The 21097-nt window shown below is 40.4% G+C and overlaps 1 protein-coding gene across 7 annotated transcripts in view; it reads right to left on the reverse strand.

Annotated features, from left to right (window-relative positions):
- LOC121280937 (lateral signaling target protein 2 homolog) overlaps positions 1 to 21097 on the reverse strand; it is a 68497-nt gene that overhangs the window by 3252 nt on the left and 44148 nt on the right. For 5 of the 7 annotated variants that reach the window (XM_041193382.1, XM_041193381.1, XM_041193387.1 and 2 more), the window contains exons 11-13: positions 18119 to 18226; positions 16797 to 16900; positions 12759 to 13708 (exon numbers count right to left, since the gene is read on the reverse strand). The exons of 1 other annotated variant lie outside the window; for it this stretch is intronic. In XM_041193382.1, coding sequence (XP_041049316.1) covers positions 13577 to 13708; positions 16797 to 16900; positions 18119 to 18226 — 344 coding nt within the window. In that variant the 3' untranslated portion in view covers positions 12759 to 13576. Of the gene's footprint in view, positions 1 to 12758; positions 13709 to 14448; positions 14538 to 16796; positions 16901 to 18118; positions 18227 to 21097 lie in introns of those variants that run through there. One more of the 7 variants, XM_041193384.1, reaches the window with a different exon arrangement.

The following is a 21097-nucleotide window of genomic DNA, read 5'->3' on the forward strand; positions in this document are numbered from 1 at the left end:
AGACAAAAGCCATGTACTTTGGTGTTATGGCCTGACCAGTAGTTTTTCACACTTTTTAGTGTAAAGGGACCCTTGCATATGTTGGAAAGCTTTTAGATGACTGCAAATATTGTTGTAGACTTAGGGTCCCCTTCTCTCATGAAATACATCAGCTATCCAAAGATCAACAAGTATAATTGCAGAAAAGGTAGTATACGCTACAAAATAAATGCTAAAAAGTCAATTGATAAGTGTAGTATTTTGAGGCATTGTACTTGTTGTCTACTGACAGAATTCTGATTGAAAGTACGATAAGTGCTTGGAATTTATTTGTTAACTTGTAAAATCAGAGAATATATCCTAAATGTTGATGGCGCATTTAATAGGAAAGTGCTGATGAAGTTGGCAAAAGTGAGTTGAGCTGCAAGAGTGAGAGGGCACCAGCAGAAAAGTCTTACGAGTTGGGAGTATTTAAATTGGGAAGCAGTGCCTCTGGTAGATGTTGAGAAGGGAGAAAAAGGCCCAAGAGCCCTGAGAATGAGTAATACAGAACCAGGGAAGGAAGGTGGTGTTCAGTTGAACAGTATGGCTTGAATTGTGTAGAGAACATTTTCAAATAAAAAATAAACTTCGCTAGAAATAGTCTGGATAAGTATCCAAAAATGCAGGGAGTTTGAGGCTAGACCTTTGAATGTAACTGAGATACAAATTTCAAACTGTCACCTAAAGCTGGCGCAATGGTAAGCATAATATCAGATGTGACACTAATATGTTTCATGAAATGAGTACAAATGTGACAAAAATAGAAAATCTCAAAAATTCTAATAGAGGTAAAATATAAAAGTTGCATTGAAGTAACTTCTTCCATGTCCTCAGGGTTTTCCCCAAAACTGAATTACTTTGAAAACATTGCTCTATTGTAATGAACTTGCTAAAAGCAAGTAAGATCAACGCCAGCTAATTTGCTTTGTATTAAATGATGGAGCTTTAGGCATATTATAATTTTAAAGTGAACTCAGGGGATAATGTTTGGAATAATTGGACCTGAAGGTAATGAGGGTGTATGAAAGTGTTTCAATGAGAGTAGAGGTGAGTGGATGTGGAATTGAGCAAGAGTTGCAGAAGAAGACAGCTTTGGCGGTTTTTGTAGCTTTGCACTTGGAGAATATGATGAAGTAATGGAAGGATTTGCAGACTAATTAGTTGTCTGATAGGCAGCAAAGTGAATGCTCCTTCCATGGCTTTAACCATCTTAATGCCAGCTGATGGGATGGTTTGTCATATACGTGGGTAATGAGCCTCCACAACCTGAACAATGAGGGGAGGGCCACCCATGCCCATCAAATATGTATATCCCACTGGATGTCAGCCCAGAATTAAGAGCTGGAGTCTCTACATGCCAGGACCGATTTGAGCTGGGTTTTAACCAATGCTTCCTTCTCTTAAATTTTTGTGGACGGCCGGTTTGATGCACATGGTGATGCTTTATGTCTGATGTGCATACACGTTGCATAAAAGGGAATCTTGGTTTGAACACTTCGTTTTCTGGCTCAGGAGAGATTACTATCACGAAGCTGAGGGCTTGCTCCTGCCTTTATTTTGGGGTCATGTGGAATTTGAAGCTAAGACATTCCATGGTTTTGCACTTTCGTGTTCGTCTCGAGGGAGTTGTCAGTGAGAGGGAGAGGGTTGATTAAGATGCAGAATTTTAGGCCAGAACTCCATGAGTTTGGCTCCATTGATGATATTGAAGGAAATTCTTGTTCAGGCAGGACTTGATTGTAGCTTGGTACAACACAGTGCTTGTCGAGGCAATGTGGTGACAGAGAAGTAAAATTTGTTTCCTCAGTTTATGTGAAAGCTGCCTATGGGTAGCAGCAAGGGGTAGGGTGTATATATGGAAAAGAAGGGCATCAAGAACATAATTATGGGATATTACATACTCAGAATTTTAATGGCACAGAAGGAAGCCATTCGGCCCATTGTGCATGCACCAGCTCTCCAGGCCATTGCCCTGCCTTTTCCCCATACCCCTGCACATTGTTTCTATTCAAATAATCATCTAATACCCTCTTGAATGCCTTGATTGAACCTGTTTCCACCACACTTCTAGGCAGTACATTCCAGACCTGAACCACTTACTGTGAAAAAGTTTTTTCCATGTCACATTTGCTTCTTTTGCAAATCACTAAATCTGTGCCCTCTCATTTTGATCCTTTTAGGAGCAGGGACAGCCTCAATGTTAAAGTCGATATTCTCATTGTGTTGGATAATAACTTGCATTTACATAGCGCCTTTAAAATAGTAAAATGCCCAAGGTGCTTCACAGCGGAGTTATCAAACTTTGACACTGTACCATATAAGGAAACATTAGGGTCAAAGAGTTAGGATTAGGGTAGCCACTACCCTTTGTGTAAAAATAATAAGGGTCATGAGGACTCAAAACGTCAACTCTTTTCTTCTCCGCCGATGCTGCCAGACCTGCTGAGTTTTTCCAGGTGGTTCTGTTTTTGTTTACCCTTTGTGTAAAGACTGGCTTCTTGATTTCACTCCTAAATGACTCAGCTCTAATTTTAAGATAGTCTTCTCATCCTTTAATTCTCTTCAGAAGAAATCTTTTGTCATTATCCAACCTAGTGAATACTTTAAACATATTAAACGCCTTGATCCGATCACCCCTCGATCTTCTATACTCAAGGAAATACAAGTCAAGTTAATACAACTCGGCCCCTAGGGACGAGGTTATGCAGGTGTCTTTCACATTATTCAAACAATGATATATAGAGAACAATGAGTTGGTATCACAGGCTGTAAAATAGGGGAATTATTAGTTTAAGTGATAAATGGGAAAAGGACACAAAGGAATTGTGCCTGCTGTATTGTCAAATTCCAGTAAGCAGCACTGTGGACAAGGACATCAGACAGCTCAGTAGTGCCACCAGCAGGATATCTACATCAGCTTCAAATTATGCTGAAGATGACTGGATTTAACTCTTTTTTTTAAAAAAAACATGGACATTAATTTCATGACAATTTAAAAAGTATTGTTCAGTTTAAACCCAGGCAGCAATGTAGACAAAGAATTGCATGAGGGCAACAGTGGAAACTAGGGACATTGTATTAGCACAGAAACACCCAACAATGTAAACTGCAATGAAAACAACTAAGCTTATAATTTAAGTAAGTGGTATATCAAAGTAAAACCAACCTTCACAGAAATCAGTGGAGTCAGAACCCAACTTCATGAAGTGTGTTATTGGGCTGATATTGATATTTCTCTTAACACATTCTTCCCTCCCTGGTCCATTGATCCTGCCTGTCCTGGCATAAATTGCATTTACTCCTCTCTGCCCGTCTCCCTTCCCCTCACTTGTCACACAATTGGTTGGATTTTACATTGATGATAATGGTGAGGCTATCGGTACTCACTTATAGGGAAAATCACACAGCAACTTCAGAAGTCTACACATGGATATCTGGAAATTACGGTCTGAGTTAACCTGCTCCTTCACATGCTGTCCAGTTCCTCAACTATGGATTCAGCTCCAAAATCAATGTAAAAGAATGAAGTTATTGTTCTTAACCACTAGTTACCCATTAAACAAGGCAGAAAAAGTTATGGTTGACCTATGAGGTAGAAGTGCACTTTTAAAAGCATGATCAGTTGTAATTATTGCCAAACCACCTCTGATACTAAAAGTATAATTTTATAAATGTGGAGTCTCATTCCTTCAGAACTGAATTGGTGTTAAAGATTTTAAAAAGTATATATTTTACTTTCTCTGTTTCTTCTATTTCTCCCTCTAATCCTATTTTTCTTTAGCAGCTGCTAGTTTGCTTTCTGTACATGACTTCAATATAATTTACGCTTCAAGGTTTATATTACGCATGTCTCAATGAGGATTCTTCAATCTGATTAGTAGCTGTTTCTTGCCGTGCTCACAAATGCCCTGTAGAGCACACCACAATGGATCAGATGCTTGATGACATCAAATCTATACTCAAAAAGTTTTTGTGAAAATTCTCTTGGCATCCGTCAGCATAATCAATGGCAATTTTTTTTTTTGCTGCTGATCATGAAATCTGGGCCCACCTCCTAGGACCAGAAAATAAAGGAGGAAAAAAGTCTTTAAAAACTAATTTAGAGAAAAACTCTAGGAACCTTCTCTCTCAAGGTGATAAAACAAGTGGCAGGAGATCAAAGACAGGTGACATTAATTACCATTTGGCCACCTATCTTATATACATGTATGTGTTTGGCACATATATTAACTTGTTCAGCTCCATTTTAGATGTTTGCAGTGAATCTGCACGTACCAGAAACATATTCCACATTACACATACCTCTACCCTCCGTGAATGCAGTTGGCACTTGTACAGAGAATCCTCTTGAAAGAAAAAGTAAGTACAAAAGATTGAGGAAATTCAAATGTGTATCTTTGAGGGAGAGCTACGCTTTCTTATGGGAATTTTGATTTTGTTATATTAAGAATTAGTCAGTTTAGTTCTTATTAAGTATTTACTATTTAAAATATTTTTAATCAAATAAGGAAACACAAAGTGACATTTGGACTTTTAAACAGTTGAAACTTACCCAAAAATTTCAAAAACCATTATTTTATCATATCCAATACCCCCACCCTAGAACACAAAGGCAGTATAACTCTACAAATACAGTTCATATAAAAGTTATGCTTCAGCCAACTCTCCATTCTCTTCTTAAATCCTTCCAGTCATTCTGGTGCTTGTCCCTCTTCCTCATGAATTCCATCAGAGCAAACCTCTCCCTCATGAGTCTAATTAAGCAGGTACTCGTCTCCCTCTCCACTATCCATACTGGCACTTTGCCTCTGTCCCATTCCTGCAGGCAGTCTACTGTCCTATCAGTTCATGCTGGCATTCTTGCTTCTCTCTTACATAAAAGCACAACATCTTACCCCACTCCCAACCCCCAAACATTCACCCCACCTCCCCAGCTACTGTCCCTCCAATTGCCTTTGTTACACTTCATACCATTGGTATCCCCTTTCCTCCAATAAGTCCCACCACCAGCTATGCTGCCACCAATCCCCCCTACAAGCTCCCCCTACAACACCGCCCCCCCCCAACCCCCGCCCCCTGCCCCCAAACAGCAGGAAGTAATGGCGTAGTGGTATTGTTGCTGGACTAGTAATCCAGAGACCCAGGGTAATACTCTGGGGACCCGGGCTTGAATCCCGTGTACGGCAGATGGTGGAATTTGAATTCAATAAAAATCTGGAGTTAAAAGTCCAACTATGACCATGAAACCATTGTCGATTGTTGTAAAAACCCATCTGGCTCACTAACATTCTTTAGGGAAGGAAATCTGTCATCCTTACCTGGTCTGGCCTGCACGTGACTCCAGACCCACAACAATGTGGTTGACTCTTAAATGCCCTCTGAAATGGCCTAGTAAACCACTACAAAGACACAAAAAAGGAATGAAACCAGACAGACCACCCGGCATCGACCTAGGCACCAGAAACGACAATGGCAATCACAGCCCTGCTGATCCTGCAAAGTCCTCCTTACAAACATTTGGTGGCTAATTTGGGAGAGCTATCTCACAGTCTAGTCAAGCAACAGCCCGACATAGTCATCCTCATGGAATCATACCTTACAGATATTGTCCCAAACTGCACCATCACCACACCTGGGTATGTCCTGTCCCACCAGCAGGAAAGACCCAGTGGAGGTGGCGGCACAGTGGTACGCAGTCGGGAGGGAGTTGCCCTGGGAGTCCTCAACATTGACTCTGGACCCCATGAAATCTCATAACATCAGGTCAAACATGGGCAAGGAAACCTCCTGCTGATTACAACGTATGGCCCTCCCTTAGCTGATGAATCAGTGCTCCTTCCTGTTGAACATCATTTGGAAGAAGCACTGAGGGTGGCAAGGGTGCAGAATGTACTCTGGCTGGGGGACTTCAATGTCCAAGAGTGGCTCAGTAGCACCAATACTGAGCGAGCTGGCCGAGTCCTAAATGACATAGCTACTAGACTGGGTCTGTGGCAGGTGGTGAGGGAACCAACAAGAGGGAAAAACATACTTGGCTTCATCCTCACCTATCTGCCTGCCACAGCTGCATCTTCCATGATAGTATCGGTAGGAGTGACCACCAGTCATTGTGGAGACGAAGTCCCGCCTTCACATTGGGGATACCCTCCACCGTGTTGTGTGGCATTATCATCGAGCTAAATGGGATAGATTTCGAATAGATCTAGCAACTCAAAAATGGGCATCCATGAGGCGCTGTAGGTGATCAGCAGCAGAATTGTACTCGAGCACAATCTAACCGCATGGCCCGGCATATCCCCCACTCTACCATTACCATTAAGCCAGGAGATCAACCTTGATTCAATGAAGACTGCAGGAGGGCATGCCAGGAGCAGCACCAGGCATGCCTAAAAATGAGATGTCAACCTGGTGAAGCTATAAAGCAGGACTACTTGCGTGCCAAACAGCATAATCAACAAGTGATAGACAGAGCTAAGCAATCCCACAACCAACGGATCAGATCTAAGCTCTGCAGTCCTGCCACATCGCGTCATGAATGGTGGTGGACAATTAAACAACTCACTGGAGGAGGAGGCTCCACAAATATCCCCATCCTCAATGATGGAGGAGCCCAGCACATCAGTGCACAGCACAGCATTTGCAACAATCTTCACCCAGAAGTGTCGAGTGGATGATCCATCTTGGCCTCCTCTGGAGGTCCCCAGCATCACAGATGCTAGTCTTCAGCCAATTCACTTCACTCCACGTGATATCAAGAAATGGCTGAAGGCACTGGATACTACAAAGGCTTATGGGCCCTGACAACAATAGTACTGAAGACTTGTGCTCCAGCACTTGCCATGCCCCTAGCCAAGCTGTTCCAGTACAGGTACAACACTGGCACCTACCCGTGGAAAATTGCCCAAGTATGTCCAGGACACAAAAAGCAGGACAAATCCAACCCAGCCAATTACTGCCCCATCAGCCTACTCTCCATTATCAGTAAAGTAATGGAAGGGGTCATCAACAGTGCTATCAAGTGGCACTTGCTTAGCAATAACCTGCTCACTGATACCCAGTTTGGGTTCCGTCAGGGCCACTCAGCTCCTGACCTTGTTACAGCCTTGGTTCAAACATGGACAAAAGAGCTGAGGTGAGAGTGACTGCCCTTGACATCAAGGCAGCATGTGACAGAGTGTGGCATAAAGGAGCCTCAGCAAAACTGGAATGAGGGGGAAATCTATCTGCTGGTAGGAGTCATACATAACACAAAGAAAGATGGTTGTAGTTGTTGGAGGTCAGACATCTCAGCTCCAAGACATCACTGCAGGAGTTCCTCAGGGTATATTCCTAGGCCCAACCATCATCACCTGCTTCATCAATGACCTCCCTTCCATCATAAGGTCAGAAGTGAGGATGTTTGCTGATGACTGCACAATGTTCAGCACCATTCGCGACTCATCAGATACTGAAGCAGTCCATGTCCAAATACAGCCAGACCTGGGCAATATCCAGGCTTGGGCTGACAAGTGGCAACTAACATTCATGCCACGGAAGTGTTATGCAATGACCATCTCCGACAAGAGAGAATCCAATCATCGCCACTTGATGTTCAATGGCATTACCATCACTGAATCCCCCACTATCAGCATCCTGGGGGTTACCATTCACCAGAAACTGAACTGGACTAGCTATAGCCACTGTGGTTACAAGAGCAGGTCAGAGGCTAGGAATCTTGTGACAAATAACTCACCTCCTCTCCCCAAAGCCTGACCGCCATCTACAAGGCACAAGTCAGGAGTGTGATGGAATACTCTCCAATTGCTTGGATGAGTGCAGCTCCTACAACACTGAATAAGTTGGACACATTCAGCACAAAGCAGTCCGCTTGATTGGCACCACATCCACAAACATTCACTCCCTCCACCACTGACGCACAGTAGCAGCAGTGTGTACCATCTATAAGATGCACTGTAGGAATTCACCAAGGCTCCTTCGACAGCACCTTCCAAACCCATGACCACTACGGCAAGAACGGCAAGGGCAACAGATAGATGGGAACACCACCACCTGGAAGCTCCCCTCCAAGCCACTCACCATCCTGACTTGGAAATATATCACCACTCCTTCACTGTTGCTGGGTCAAAATCCTGGAACTCCCTTCCTAACAGCACTGTGGGTATACCTACACCACATGCACTGCAGCAGTTCAAGGAGGCAGCTCGCCACCACTTTCTCAAGGGCAAATAGGGATGGGCAATAAATGCTGGCCCAAACAGCAAAGTCCACATCCCAAGATGAATTAAAAAAAACCTGCCATTTTTTTCCCTCTTTCATGTATTTATCCAATTCTCTTTTATGTATTTATCTTAGTCTCTTTTGAAAGCTTCTATTGAACCTTTATCCATAACCCTCAGGCAGCGGATCACCCGCTAATTGGTTCTTTTGCCAATCACCTTAAATCTGTGCCCTCTGGTTATTGATCTTTCAGCTATTGGAAACAGTTTATCTTTATTTACACTACCTAAACCCTTTATGATTTCAATCACATCTATTAAATCTCCTCTTAGCCTTCCCCACTCCTAGGAAAACAAACCCAGCTTCTCCAATCTATCCACATAACTGTAATCCCTCATCCCTGGAATCATTCTAATAAAGCACTCTGTTACGTCTCCAAAGTCTCTATGTCCTTATTAAAGCGTGGCACCCAGAATTGGACACAAAATGGACCATTTTAGCATTTGCTGTGTCAGGAAGATATAATGTCTATAATGTTATTTGAAAATTTAAAACAGAGTTCTAGTGGTATCCAGGTCCATGTGTATGTGTGCATGTCTTAATTAGATTAAAGGCAGCTAGATTAAAGAGGCTTTGATGTATAGAAGTAGGTTTGATATGTTAATTGTTTGATATGTTAATTAGCTAAACATCAGGAAGTTATAAGGTGAAGTTTAAAGGGCCAATTTGCATTTTCAAATAAACCATTCAAAACAATGGATGAAATATTAGACCTAGCCAGAAGAAGCCAAACAATACGTTTATTTTTCCAAAGCTTACTTATAAAATTGCAGCTATGAAAGTGTTTTTTTATTAGACAAGGTAAAGTTCGAAAACTGAGAATTTGCATTCAAAAGAAGAACATATGTATAAAGGAAGAGAAGGCTGTTGTTGAAAGAGGGTTTCTAAGATCTAAAGTTTCCAGCCTGTAAGCCTCAAGCCGCTGTTTGCAAGGATGCAGAGCTGAAAGAAACTCATTTTGAATGTGACAGTCCAGAGTGTGCTTTGCTAGGGGTCTGTTTAAATCTGTGTTTTACTGCTGCCTTAATGGAGGTGTAACTGGGGGTCAGATTAATTAGGGGATTTTTAGTAGTTATTATAGTAGTAATTTGTAGACATATTTATCTGTTTACAATCTTTTAATTAATAAATGTTTAATTTAGTTTTATAAAAACCTCTCAAGACTCGGTGTTATTATAACTTAATTCAAAGCCTGCATCTGGAAACATAACCAATTTTTGCAATTTGTATGACAGTTATTTCAAGTTTCCCTCTGGGATTTGAACAACTCAGCATTTACCATCAGCTGTGTCATAATGTTGTCTCTCCTCATTCATTCTGCCAAAATGTATCACATCACGCTTTTCTGCATTGAATTTCATCTGCCATGTATCCACTCATTCCACCAGCTTGCCCAATTAATAGCTTTCCAACTGTCTAGTAGGCTGCCAAGTTTTGTTTCATCTGCAAATTTCAAGTGTGCCCTGTACTTCCAAGTTCAAGTTATTAATGTGTAGAAGCTCTGGTACTGAACCTTGGGGAATGTCACAGTATACCTCCCTCCAGCCCAAAAAAGAGCCAATCACCATAACTCTGTTTTCTACCCTTTACCTAATTTTCATTTGCATGTTGCTACGCCCCCCTTTATCTCGTGGGCTTCAGTTTTACCAAGCCTAGTATATGGTACTTCATTTTACGTCTTTTGAAACTACATATAAATAAAAATGGCACTGTCCTCATCCACTCTCTCTTTTACATCATCAAAAAGCTCAGTCAAGTTGAGTGGAATTTGCCTTTAGATTGCTCCTTGTCCTTCTCTATACTTAATCTAATCTAAAAATATGATACTATGACCGCTATTCCTGAGGTGTTCCTTAACAATGATATTCTCCACATGGGCCACTTCATTTCCTAGGCATCTAGACATTTACATTTAACATTTTTTTTCAAAAACCATTTTGTCAATTGAACTTAAAATGCTCTAATTAAAAACTTCAGAGGTTGTTCCAGCATGTTTGCACTTCTTATTGATATAGAATGGAACAGAACAGTTTGCATAAAGTCAAATGGCTCACTTCTGGCAGTCAGTAGAGCAGAAAATCATAGCAAAATTTGGCCCACAGCTATAAAACTGTTCAAGGGTGTGCCCCCATCACCACTGTCTCAAACAGACAATTCAATATGAGCAAATTCCATACTTGAAACCACTGAATTTTGAAAGAAAAAAAACAAAGGCACCCTGAAGATATCTTTGCATATTTTATTTGAAAGCAGTAAGGATTCATTTGAATTGTATTAAATACAAAAAATGAAAATATCAATATACACATATGCTTGAGGCAAGCACCAAGAAAATAACATGCCATTCTTTAATTCTAATCACTTAAAATAAAATATAAAGATGATTAGCTCATTGTTATGTTCGATTTCTACTATTATAGTTGTAGGTTTCAGATACAATGCAGGCCGACAGATAGTTCATCTTTTGAAAGGCAAAGCATTTATAATTTCCCAGCCTATAGAAGCACTGAATGGTTCTGTTTGGATCACTGAAATTCAGATATATTAATTAAGATTTGTGTGATGAGATATATGGCCCTGCATACTTGTATAGGTTTTTGGGGAAGGGGAATATAATATTCTCCCTTAAAGTAATCCAAAAGTGAAGTTATTAGACAAGTGAAAGAGTTGAAATATTAAAGGATGAAGGGAAAATGACATCAATATTTAATGATGACATGAACATTTTTTTTCCTTTCTCTCCAAACAGTGGTTATTCTCCAAACGCACGAACAATTAAAAACATACTTTATATCACATATTTAGGGAGTGGAAAGAGTTTATCCTAGAAGTGACTTCCTCCATAACCCAGATGACAACTTGAATCTGAGGGGGAGAAAAGGTACTGGACTGCAAACACAGACATGAACAATGCATCCTCTTGCAATCTGTCCAGTTTATTGTGAAAAATATTAGATTTGAGGTATGGAACAGCACACCTTGGTATCATTCAGAATAGTATCAACAAAAATGAAGTAGCAGATGTTGCACTATGGTCTGCAGATGACAATAAAGCAGGTCAGTCAAGTTGAATTGAGGTAAACAATACGGTCAAAAACAGAATTACCTTGAAAAACTCAGCAGGTCTGGCAGCATCAGTGGAGAAGAAAAGAGTTGACGTTTCGAGTCCTCATGACCCTTCAAGGTAATTCTGTTTTTGTTTTGGATTTCCAGCATCCGCAGTTTTTTGTTTTTAAACAATATGGTGTTCCCTCTACAACCAAATTACACTAAGTCAGAGCTGGGACTCTCTGAAGAAGAAAACCACAATCACTGTCCCCATCTGAATATAAAACATTTCCAAAAAGGTTATAAAACCCGACATTACTTTAATCCACGACCTCTTCCAATTTTATGCAGTCGGAAATCTAGACTGAAAAATGGGGGATTAATTTATTTGGCTTTAATAAAAAAAAGACATCAAGATTACATGCCAATCTCAGTTTAAAATTAAATTTGTTTGCTTTGGTGAAGCCTTTCATTGCAATTTAGGAAGTTTTCATTGAAGGATTCTGAAGTGATGTGTGCTTAAAAGGTTACATATGCATTGCACTGACCAAAACAAAATACAGAATTCCCCTGGCTTTTAGTAAACTTTTCACTCGGAACATCCAGTTTATCATTTGTAAAAGAAAAAGTGCAATTTTCCCCCTAAAATTGAAGGGTCACTATTATTATAGAGTACACAACAAAAATTGCAATGTGACTTTCAATTGAAATGTATATACTACAAATATAAGTCCAATGTAATTGCAGCAAGGTTTTTGAACAGCCATACAAATTAATAAACAAATTTAATATGAGTTATTGATCTGAAACACATGAACTATATTTATGAAGCAGGGCTTGAACTTAAGCATGAGCTAGTGCAAAGTACCATTCAACAATGTGTTCAGCATTAATTGCACAAATCTTTAAAGTTCAGAAAAGCTCATTAACTTTTGATTCAGTCCCCATTTCATTTTGGAAAACAGGCAGGACTTCAAAGATGTTGCTAATCTGACCAATGAACAGTGACAATATGACCCTAGATATTTTTAGGTGATGATCACAGCTAAACATTATACATCAGCATGGTATCTCAACCACATTCTATCAATTAAAACCTTGAAGACTCTTCATTTGACAAAAACGATAAGTTATATCAGCAAAGGCTGAAATTGATTGGCTAGTTATGGGTGTTTCACTGGAGCACACTGTTATGGAAACACAAATGCAATTAGTGATTATCAGTGCACAGAAACACTACTATATTTCCTGAACCACAGTCCAACCAATTCCCAGAATTAATTCCAGCGAAATTATGAGCTGAAGGAGACCAAACCCTCAATAGCCTCTTTGGTGCCAAAATTTAGCATTCCATTAGCTTCCAAAATTAGATTACTGAAATTTATACACAAATGCTACAGGAGCAGTAACAATCCAGTGTAATGATTTTTTAATTAGCATTGTCAATAACAAATGTATGTTCCAACACTGCTTCCTGCTAGTACAATCAATACATAGTGGGCAAAGACCCAATTCTCCAAACATTTAATTGATGCTATTCTGTGACATTAATCCTAAAGATTTTCACACAAGTTATTTTTGGGTCATCAAAATACCTTCGTCCAGAAGTGCCTGTTTTTGTGGCACATCATTCTAATGCAGTTTACCTGAGATTAACAGTCCAGGTTGCTTCACTAGAATTGTAATAAACTGGACTACCTGAACAGATCATTGCAACTATCGGCTGCAACAAAAGATACCAATTGAGTCCAGGAAGATTTAATTCTTTTCCCCATTTCAGATTTGATACCATTTTTACATCTTAGCATTATGTTCATTCCCATAAGTGCTCACTATCAATTTATAGAATCAAATTATGTTGATGCAAACAAAATCACAGAAAATTTAGGTTCTTTGATGATCCCTACCTTAAAACCATACAAAACTTTTGCTGATTGGCTTTATCCATTGGGAAAGAGTCATCGGCACAGTTGTCATTAAATAACCTCAGTTACCAAGCACAACTTTTACACCTTTTTCTTTATAGGTTTGCATTGGTATCAGAGTTAATACATTGAATTGAGACTACAAAGTTGGACTGGGAACAATTGAATTCTTCTGGTAATGATGATTTGAAGATGGTCCACCTCTTGTTCACAGGGATCAAATTCCTAACAATCATTACCATGGGTTTATCCCATTGCTTATCTCTTTGCAAGTCTATTGAGACTCACTGGCTTTGAGCTTCAGGTTAACATGCAGACGTATTGGAGTAGCAGGGAGTGAGGTGAAATGTGTAACAGTGTGTGCAGACACGGACTGGCTTCATCTGTCCATACCAAGGTAATGGTGCTGAATGGGAAGAACAGCGGGAACAGAATATCTGAAACAAAACAAAATGGATTGAGTTTTTCCAGCGCATCCAACATCCTGGTGTGGAGGTGGAATAGTTCTTTCTGCATATTGTAAACCTTCTAATATGAACCAGCAAAGCCAAACTCAGCATAAATACTATAAGTTGCTTTCACCTAAATTTCTAAAAAAGGCAGTATACACATTAAATGAACCAGAAAGCATTTAAAATAAGTCAGCCAAGGTATTCTGGTTTGGAGTCTGAAGATTGTTCCCTTACAGGAGTTTCTGGTTCTTTGCACTAATGTATACATTATACAACTAATGTTAGTATTGTTATGGCACAGGCAATGGTAAATGCTGAGTTGTTCAAATCCAAAGGGAAACTTGAAACAACTGCCGCAAATTATTTTGCAATTTGTATAAGTTTTGAGATGCGTGCCTTGAATTCAGTAGTAATAAGACCACTAAGTCTTATTGGTTTTTACAAAACTAGATTAAACATTTATTAATGAGAAATTATTTTAAAGCACATACTTAGACTACAATTACTACTGTGATAACTTCTAAATCCCCTAATTAATCTGACTCCCAGTTACACTTTAAGGCAACAGTAAGACACAGATTTTAAAAGACGCAGGCAAAGTGAGACACAAGCTCTGAAACAGTTGAATTCAAAATGAGTTTTCTTAACTTCAGTTCTTTGAAGACAGCAGTTTGAGGCATAGATGCTGAAGGCTTTTCACACTTGTTGGATCCTAAAATGCCTACCCTTACACACAGCCTTCGCTCCTTTATACATATTTTCCCCTTTGGATGCAAATTCCCATCGTTTCACCATGTCTTTGGACTTTATCTGCCTGATCATAAAAAAAAAATCATGGTACTAATTTTACCAGCAATCTTTGGGAAAAATAACACACTGTTCCTTAACTTCAACTGGTTCGGTGTAATATTTCACTCATTTGAAAACAATCTAGTGTGGTTTATTTAAAAATGCAAATTTCCTTTTACACCTTACATTCTAAACTTCCCCCATGTTTACCATGTGTACATCAAAGCCTTCAGACCAGCTGCCTTTAATCCAATTAAATCTCCCACACATACACACACACATAGACACAGATACCACTATTTTACAATAAATTCCAATAACATTGTTATATCTTCCTGACAATATGTAATGTATGTTTCACAGCACTCAGCTCATGTACTTGTGCCCATGAACTAGATATTAGTGCCATTCAATGGTTTCCCCTGTTTTACTATCATTGCGAAGATCTTTCATTAAAAAATGACTTGCATTTATATAGTGCATATGTAGGAAACATGACAGCCTATTGGACAGAAAGGGACAAAAATTCTTGAAAAACATAATATTGCAAGCAAAAAGAGGCATAGACTTTCCAATATCCTCATTGATATCACATGACATGCATACAGTAGTAACTGCATTTGATTTGATCACAAGCATTGGACTGTTTACATCCTTTCAGTACTTCATTCAACAGTCAGTTAAAAGTGACTCAGTAACATATTATGTTGATGTGCCTCAGTGCAATGCTAGAGGGTTTTGCCTACGACACCAAAAAAATCAAGATATAATCTCAGTAATGAGAAGATAGAAAAAAAGATAAGGCAGTAAACTAAAGGACCTGGGGCTGGGTAGCCAAACTAGAATAGATCTCCTTACAATGATTATTTGGAGTGAATCACTTGCTAACATGTTGATCAGAGTATTGTGTTAAACTGAAGAAAACAAGGAAAACATCTGTCTTTAGGGTAGCTAAAAGAAACATATTTCAGCTCAACTTCTGCTGAGTTAATTTAACAAATTATAAAGAAAAATGTCATCCACATGGTTTATATTACCGAAATCTATAAGCAACATGACAACTGACTACTCAGTAAACCACATGTATGACACTGAAGCAATAGGCGGCACTATATTATTTCGGTGGAGTGTAAAAGTAGTAACATTGGTTTACTTGAGTCATTTGAACCCAAAGTGCCACTTTCATGATGTAGAACATTGGCTGAAACCACTGACAGATAAAGCTGCAAAGATCCTGGATTGGAGTATCAGTTACTCCCTTCCATGTGTTATGGACAATGCGTAACTTTAAGTTGAATTTATATGTATATATTTGTGCTAAAAAAGGTGAAAATGTTTTCAGTTTCATTGGGGTTTTGTTTATGAATCTTGGTGCCCAAGAGTCTGGATAGGCTTGTGGCTAAAAGTTTCAGGTCTATATACACATTTTTAATGAAGAATTAATGCCTGAAGTTAAAGAGATGGGTTAAAAAGGTTGAAAGCTCAGTGATTCTGGGGGAAAAAAATAAGACACAAAGTAGAAAAACTTGACTGTTGCCTAAGGATTGTGATCCGGTGACACGGACACAGAAAAGACAGGTGTTGAGAGAGGGTATGTTCAGTGTGCATCAGAGAATGAAGACAGGCTCTTAAGCTCTCTGGGCAGAGAAAAATACAAGGCTAGTGGAACGGTGGTTAACTGAATCATCAATTATAGGACTCAGTAAAGTGACCAGTTTAGCAGAGGTGCCACTGGAAGACTGAATTTAGGGAACTCATTTGTTTGCTCCACAATTGAAGAAACAATGAGTTTAGAGTGTGGTTTTTGGTATCTCGGAGAGCGATACGAGTTGGGTGAGAAGCATCAAATGAACACTCAGGAATTCACTGGAAGAAAACTGTTTGCAACGATGCCAGTTTCAAGCGAGAAGCCCTTGTGTCAAGCTAGTGTTAACTCTTCACTGGTTTGTGTGTCTGTAAAGATATTGCTGGGGTAAAGGAATAGTGGGAATTTGAATCATCTTGTGTTTGTATTGAAATCTTTCCAAACTTTGTCTGGTTTAATATTAGTTCACGTTTCTTGTGTTAGTAAATATATTGTTCTTTGTATTGAAAGTTTATTAGCAGACTTCTGTGAATTTGTTCATTTTTCCATGGTTTCTAAAATAAAGTTAGGATCTATCAAGCCAGATTTCATTCTGGGATCTGACTTGCCCAGCATTAACAGCAGCTGGGATTGTAACACATGTAGGCAACATCTGATATTTGATCCTAATTTTATACGCCAATGTTTAAAATTCTATACCTTTCCACAGTTCCTGCAGTGATGCCGCCTTCTGATAATCGTAAATGGTGCTTTACAAGACATGCATTGATTACAGGCAGAGTCTGCAATCCACTCTGGGGGCACTGTAATTGGGTGGGAAAAGAGATCAATTATGTGCACGAATGCTACAAAAACTAAAAAAAAAAATGAACCACTTTGCTGCCATACAAATAATTTGTCCTTCTTCTGACTAGTCTTCTCAAACCAGATTGGCACTTCAGGATATTCTAAGGGAGTAACCACTTGGGTGTGGCAAGAAGGCATAGAGAGAGGAAATGGAAAAGGAATTTGTGCAGTGACTTTGTTTTTTTATTTGTTCATGGGATGTGGACGTCACTGGCTAGGCCAGCATTTATTGCTCATCCCAAATTGCCCTTGTTCAGGGGGCATTTAAAAGTCAACCACATTGCTGTGGGTCTGGAGTCACATGTAGGCCAGACCAGGTAATGACATCAGATTCCTTCCCTTAAGGACATTAGTGAACCAGATGGGTTTTTACAACAATCAGCAATGGTTTCATGGTCATCATCAGAATTTTAATTTCAGATTTTTTATTCAATTCAAATATGGAATCGTCTTATTTTTATTCAATTCAAATTTCACCACCTGCTATGGCAGGATTTAAATCCAGGTCCCCAGAGCGTTACCCTGGGTCACTGGCCCAGTGAAATTACTACTATGCCATCACCTCCCTGGTAAGGATAAGGACTGGTAAGGGTAATCCTGTGTTAAAGTAAAGCAACAGTAACTCAGTAAAATATTCAACAGATTAGTAATTTCATAGAAAATTCTTTCATGGGGGTGATTGGTGAAGGCCAAATGAAGAAGCTTCGCCCCTCATGGAGCAGGAAATAGGATTTGAAAATCGATGCTTGAAGCTACCAAGAAACAAGAGAGGAGGAAAGGTGAAATGCAGAAAGTGTATATATAAATCTATTTTCTCAAGAGACAAGAGTATTGTGTAAAAATAGTAGAGTTGACTAGAGTGCCAAATATATCCATTAATGAATGTGCAAAGATTTGCACTAGTTCTTTTACTGACATGCATCCGTGGCAGATAGTATTTTTTAAACACACTGGTTGCTTCAGCAAGTTGAACAATTCGCAGTATATCAAGATTTTAAAAAATAGATAACTGATAAAATTTGGGAACAAATTTTTACCTAGTAATCAGATACGGATGAATACTGACCTTAATGGAAACTTAGCCCTTCACCAATATTTTCACAATTTAATAGTGATATTTAATTAGAGGCTAGCCATACTTTTATCCAGTAGAATAGAAACTTCATGTACAGTACCTTCTATTTTTGCACTATTTAAATTGGAAGCTCTAGATGAGTAGGAATGGGATTCCTGACAAAGCACACAATCATCCAAGATAGGGTCTAGATTAACATGCTCCTCCTCTGAAGGATGTATAAAGATAAAGAAAAGGAAACAATTACAATGCACAACTGATTTTTATTTTTAAATTAATAAATTGTTAGTACTGAATTTCATTAAGATACTGCACAAGACCAGAATGTACACAGGATGTTGCATTTTGCAGAGGTTCAGTATCTGAGCAGTGATTTTTTTCTGATAGCTTCCCCCACTGAACTGCACACCGTTGCACTGCATTTATAGCAATGACCTCTTCATTGTAGCTGTGCCTGGGAGAGTGGAGATACTCCAGGGCTCTCCTTTGTGCCCTACTCTACAACTCATCAAATGGCCAGTCCATGTCTCCCCAATCCCCTTAATTTTTCATTCATTCACAGGATGTGGGTTTCACTGGCTGGGCTAGCATTTATTGCCCATCCTTAGTTGCCCTTGAGAAGATGGTGGTGAGCTGCCTTCTTGAGTTGCTGCAGTCCATGTGATGTAGGTACACCCACAGTGCTATTAGGAAGGGAGTTCCAGGATTTTGACCCAGTGACAGTGAAGGAACAGCGATATATTTCCACGTCAGGATGGTGAGTTACTTGGGGAGGGAACCTCCAGGTGGTGGTGTTCCCATCTGTCTGTTGCCCTTGCCCTTCCAGGTGGTAGTGGTCATGGGTTTGGAAGATGCTGTCTAAGGAGCCTTGGTAAATTCCTGCAGTGCATCTTGTAGATGGTACACACTGCTGCTACTGTGGAGGGAGTGAATGTTTATGGCTGTGGTGTCAATCAACTGGGCTGCTTTGTCCTGGACGGTGTCCAGTTTATTCGGTGTTGTGGGAGCTGCACTCAACCAGGCAAGTGGGAAATATTCCATTACACTCCTGACTTGTGTCTTGAAAATGGCGGACGGGCTTTGGGGAGTCAGGAGGTGAGTTACTAGTCGCAAGATTCCTAGCCTTTGACCTGCTCTTGTAGCCACAGTATTTATAAGGCTAGTCCAGATCAATTTCTGGACAATGGTAACCCCCAGGATGTTGATAGTGGGGGATTCAGTGATGGTAATGCCATTGAACGTCAAGGGGCAATGGTTGGGTTCTCTCTTGTTGAAGATGGTCATTGCCTGACACTTGTGTGGCACGAATGTTACTTGCCATTTGTCAGCCCAAGCCTCGATATTGTTCAAGTCTTGCAGCATTTGGACATAGACTGCTTCAATATCTGAGGAGTCGTGAGTGGTGCTGAACATTGTGCAATCATCAGCAAACACCCCCATTTCTGACCTTATGACGGAAGGAAGGTTATTGATGAAGTAGCTGAAGATGGTTGGGCCTAGGACACTACCCTGAGAAACTCCTGCAGTGATGTCCTAGAGCTGAGATGACTGACCTCCAACAACCACAACCATCTTCCTTTGTGCTAGGTATGACTCCAACCAGTAGAGAGTTTTCCCCCCGATTCCTATTGAATCCAGTTTTGCTAGGGCTCCTTGATGCCACACTCAGTCAACTGCCGCCTTTATGTCAAGGATAGTCACTCTCACCCCACCATGGGAGTTCAGTTCTTTTGTCCATGTTTGAACCAAGGCTGTAATGAGGTCAGGAGCTGAGTGGCCCTCGCGGAACCCATGCTGGGCATCAGTCAGCAGGTTATTGCTAAGCAAGTACCACTTGATAGCACTGTTGATTAGCCCTTCCATTACTTCACTGATAATCGAGAGTGGACTGATGGGGCAGTAATTGGCTGGTTTGGATTTCCCTGCTTTTTGAGTACAGGACATAGCTGGGCAATTTTCCACATAGTCAGGTGATGCCAGTGTTGTAGCTGAACTGGAACAGCTTGGCTAGGGATGCGGCAAGTACTGGATTAAAAGCATTCAGTACCATTGCCAGAATATTGTCAGGGCCTTTGCAGTATCCAATGCCTTCAGCTGTTTCTTGATATCACGTGGAGTGAATAGAATTGGCTGAAGACTGGCATCTGTGATGCTGGGGACCTCTGGAGGAGGCCGAGATGGATCATCCACTCCGCTGAAGAGTGTTGTGAATGCTTCAGCCTTATCTTTTGCACTGCTGTGCCAGGCTGCTCCATCATTGATGGTGGGGATACTTGTGACGCCTCCTCCTCCAGTGAGTTGTTTAATTGTCCACCACCATTCACAACTAGATGTAGCAGGACTGCAGAGCTTAGATCTGATCCGTTAGCTGTGGGTTTGCTTAGCTCTGTCTATCACTTGCTGCTTATGCTGTTGGTATGCAGGTAGTCCTGTGTTATAGCTTCACCAGGCTGACACTTCATTTTTAGGTATGCCTGCTGCTGCTCCTGGCATGCCCTCCTGCACACTTCATTGAACCAGGGTTGATCCCCTGGCTTGATGGTAATGGAGGAGTGGGGGATATGCCGGGCCATGAGGTTACAGATTGTGTTCGAGTACAATCCTGCTGCTGTAGATGGCCCACAGTGCTTCATGAATGCCCAGTCTTGAGTTGCTAGATCTGTTCGAAATCTGTTCCATTTAGCAAGGTGGTAGTGCCACACAACACAATGGAGAGTATCCACAATGTGAAGGCGGGACTTCGTCTCCACAATGACTGTGCGGTGGTCATTTCTACCGAAACTGTCATGGAGACAGGTGTATCTGTGGCAGGCAGTTTGGTGAGGATAAGGTCAAGTATGTTTTTCCTTCACCACCTGCCGCAGACCCAGTCTAGCAGCTATGTCATTTAGGACTCAGCCAGTAGTGGTGCTACCGAGCAACTCTTGGACACTGAAGCCCCAGAGTACATTCTGCGCCCTTGCCACCCTCAGTGCTTCCTCCAAGTGATGGTCAACATGGAGGAGCACTGATTCATCAGCTGAGGGAGGGCAGTATGTGGAGGTTATCTTACCCATGTTTGACCTGGTGTCATGAGGCT

The sequence above is a fragment of the Carcharodon carcharias genome, chromosome 8, assembly GCF_017639515.1.
Source record: "Carcharodon carcharias isolate sCarCar2 chromosome 8, sCarCar2.pri, whole genome shotgun sequence".
In the NCBI taxonomy this organism is placed as follows: domain Eukaryota; kingdom Metazoa; phylum Chordata; class Chondrichthyes; order Lamniformes; family Lamnidae; genus Carcharodon; species Carcharodon carcharias.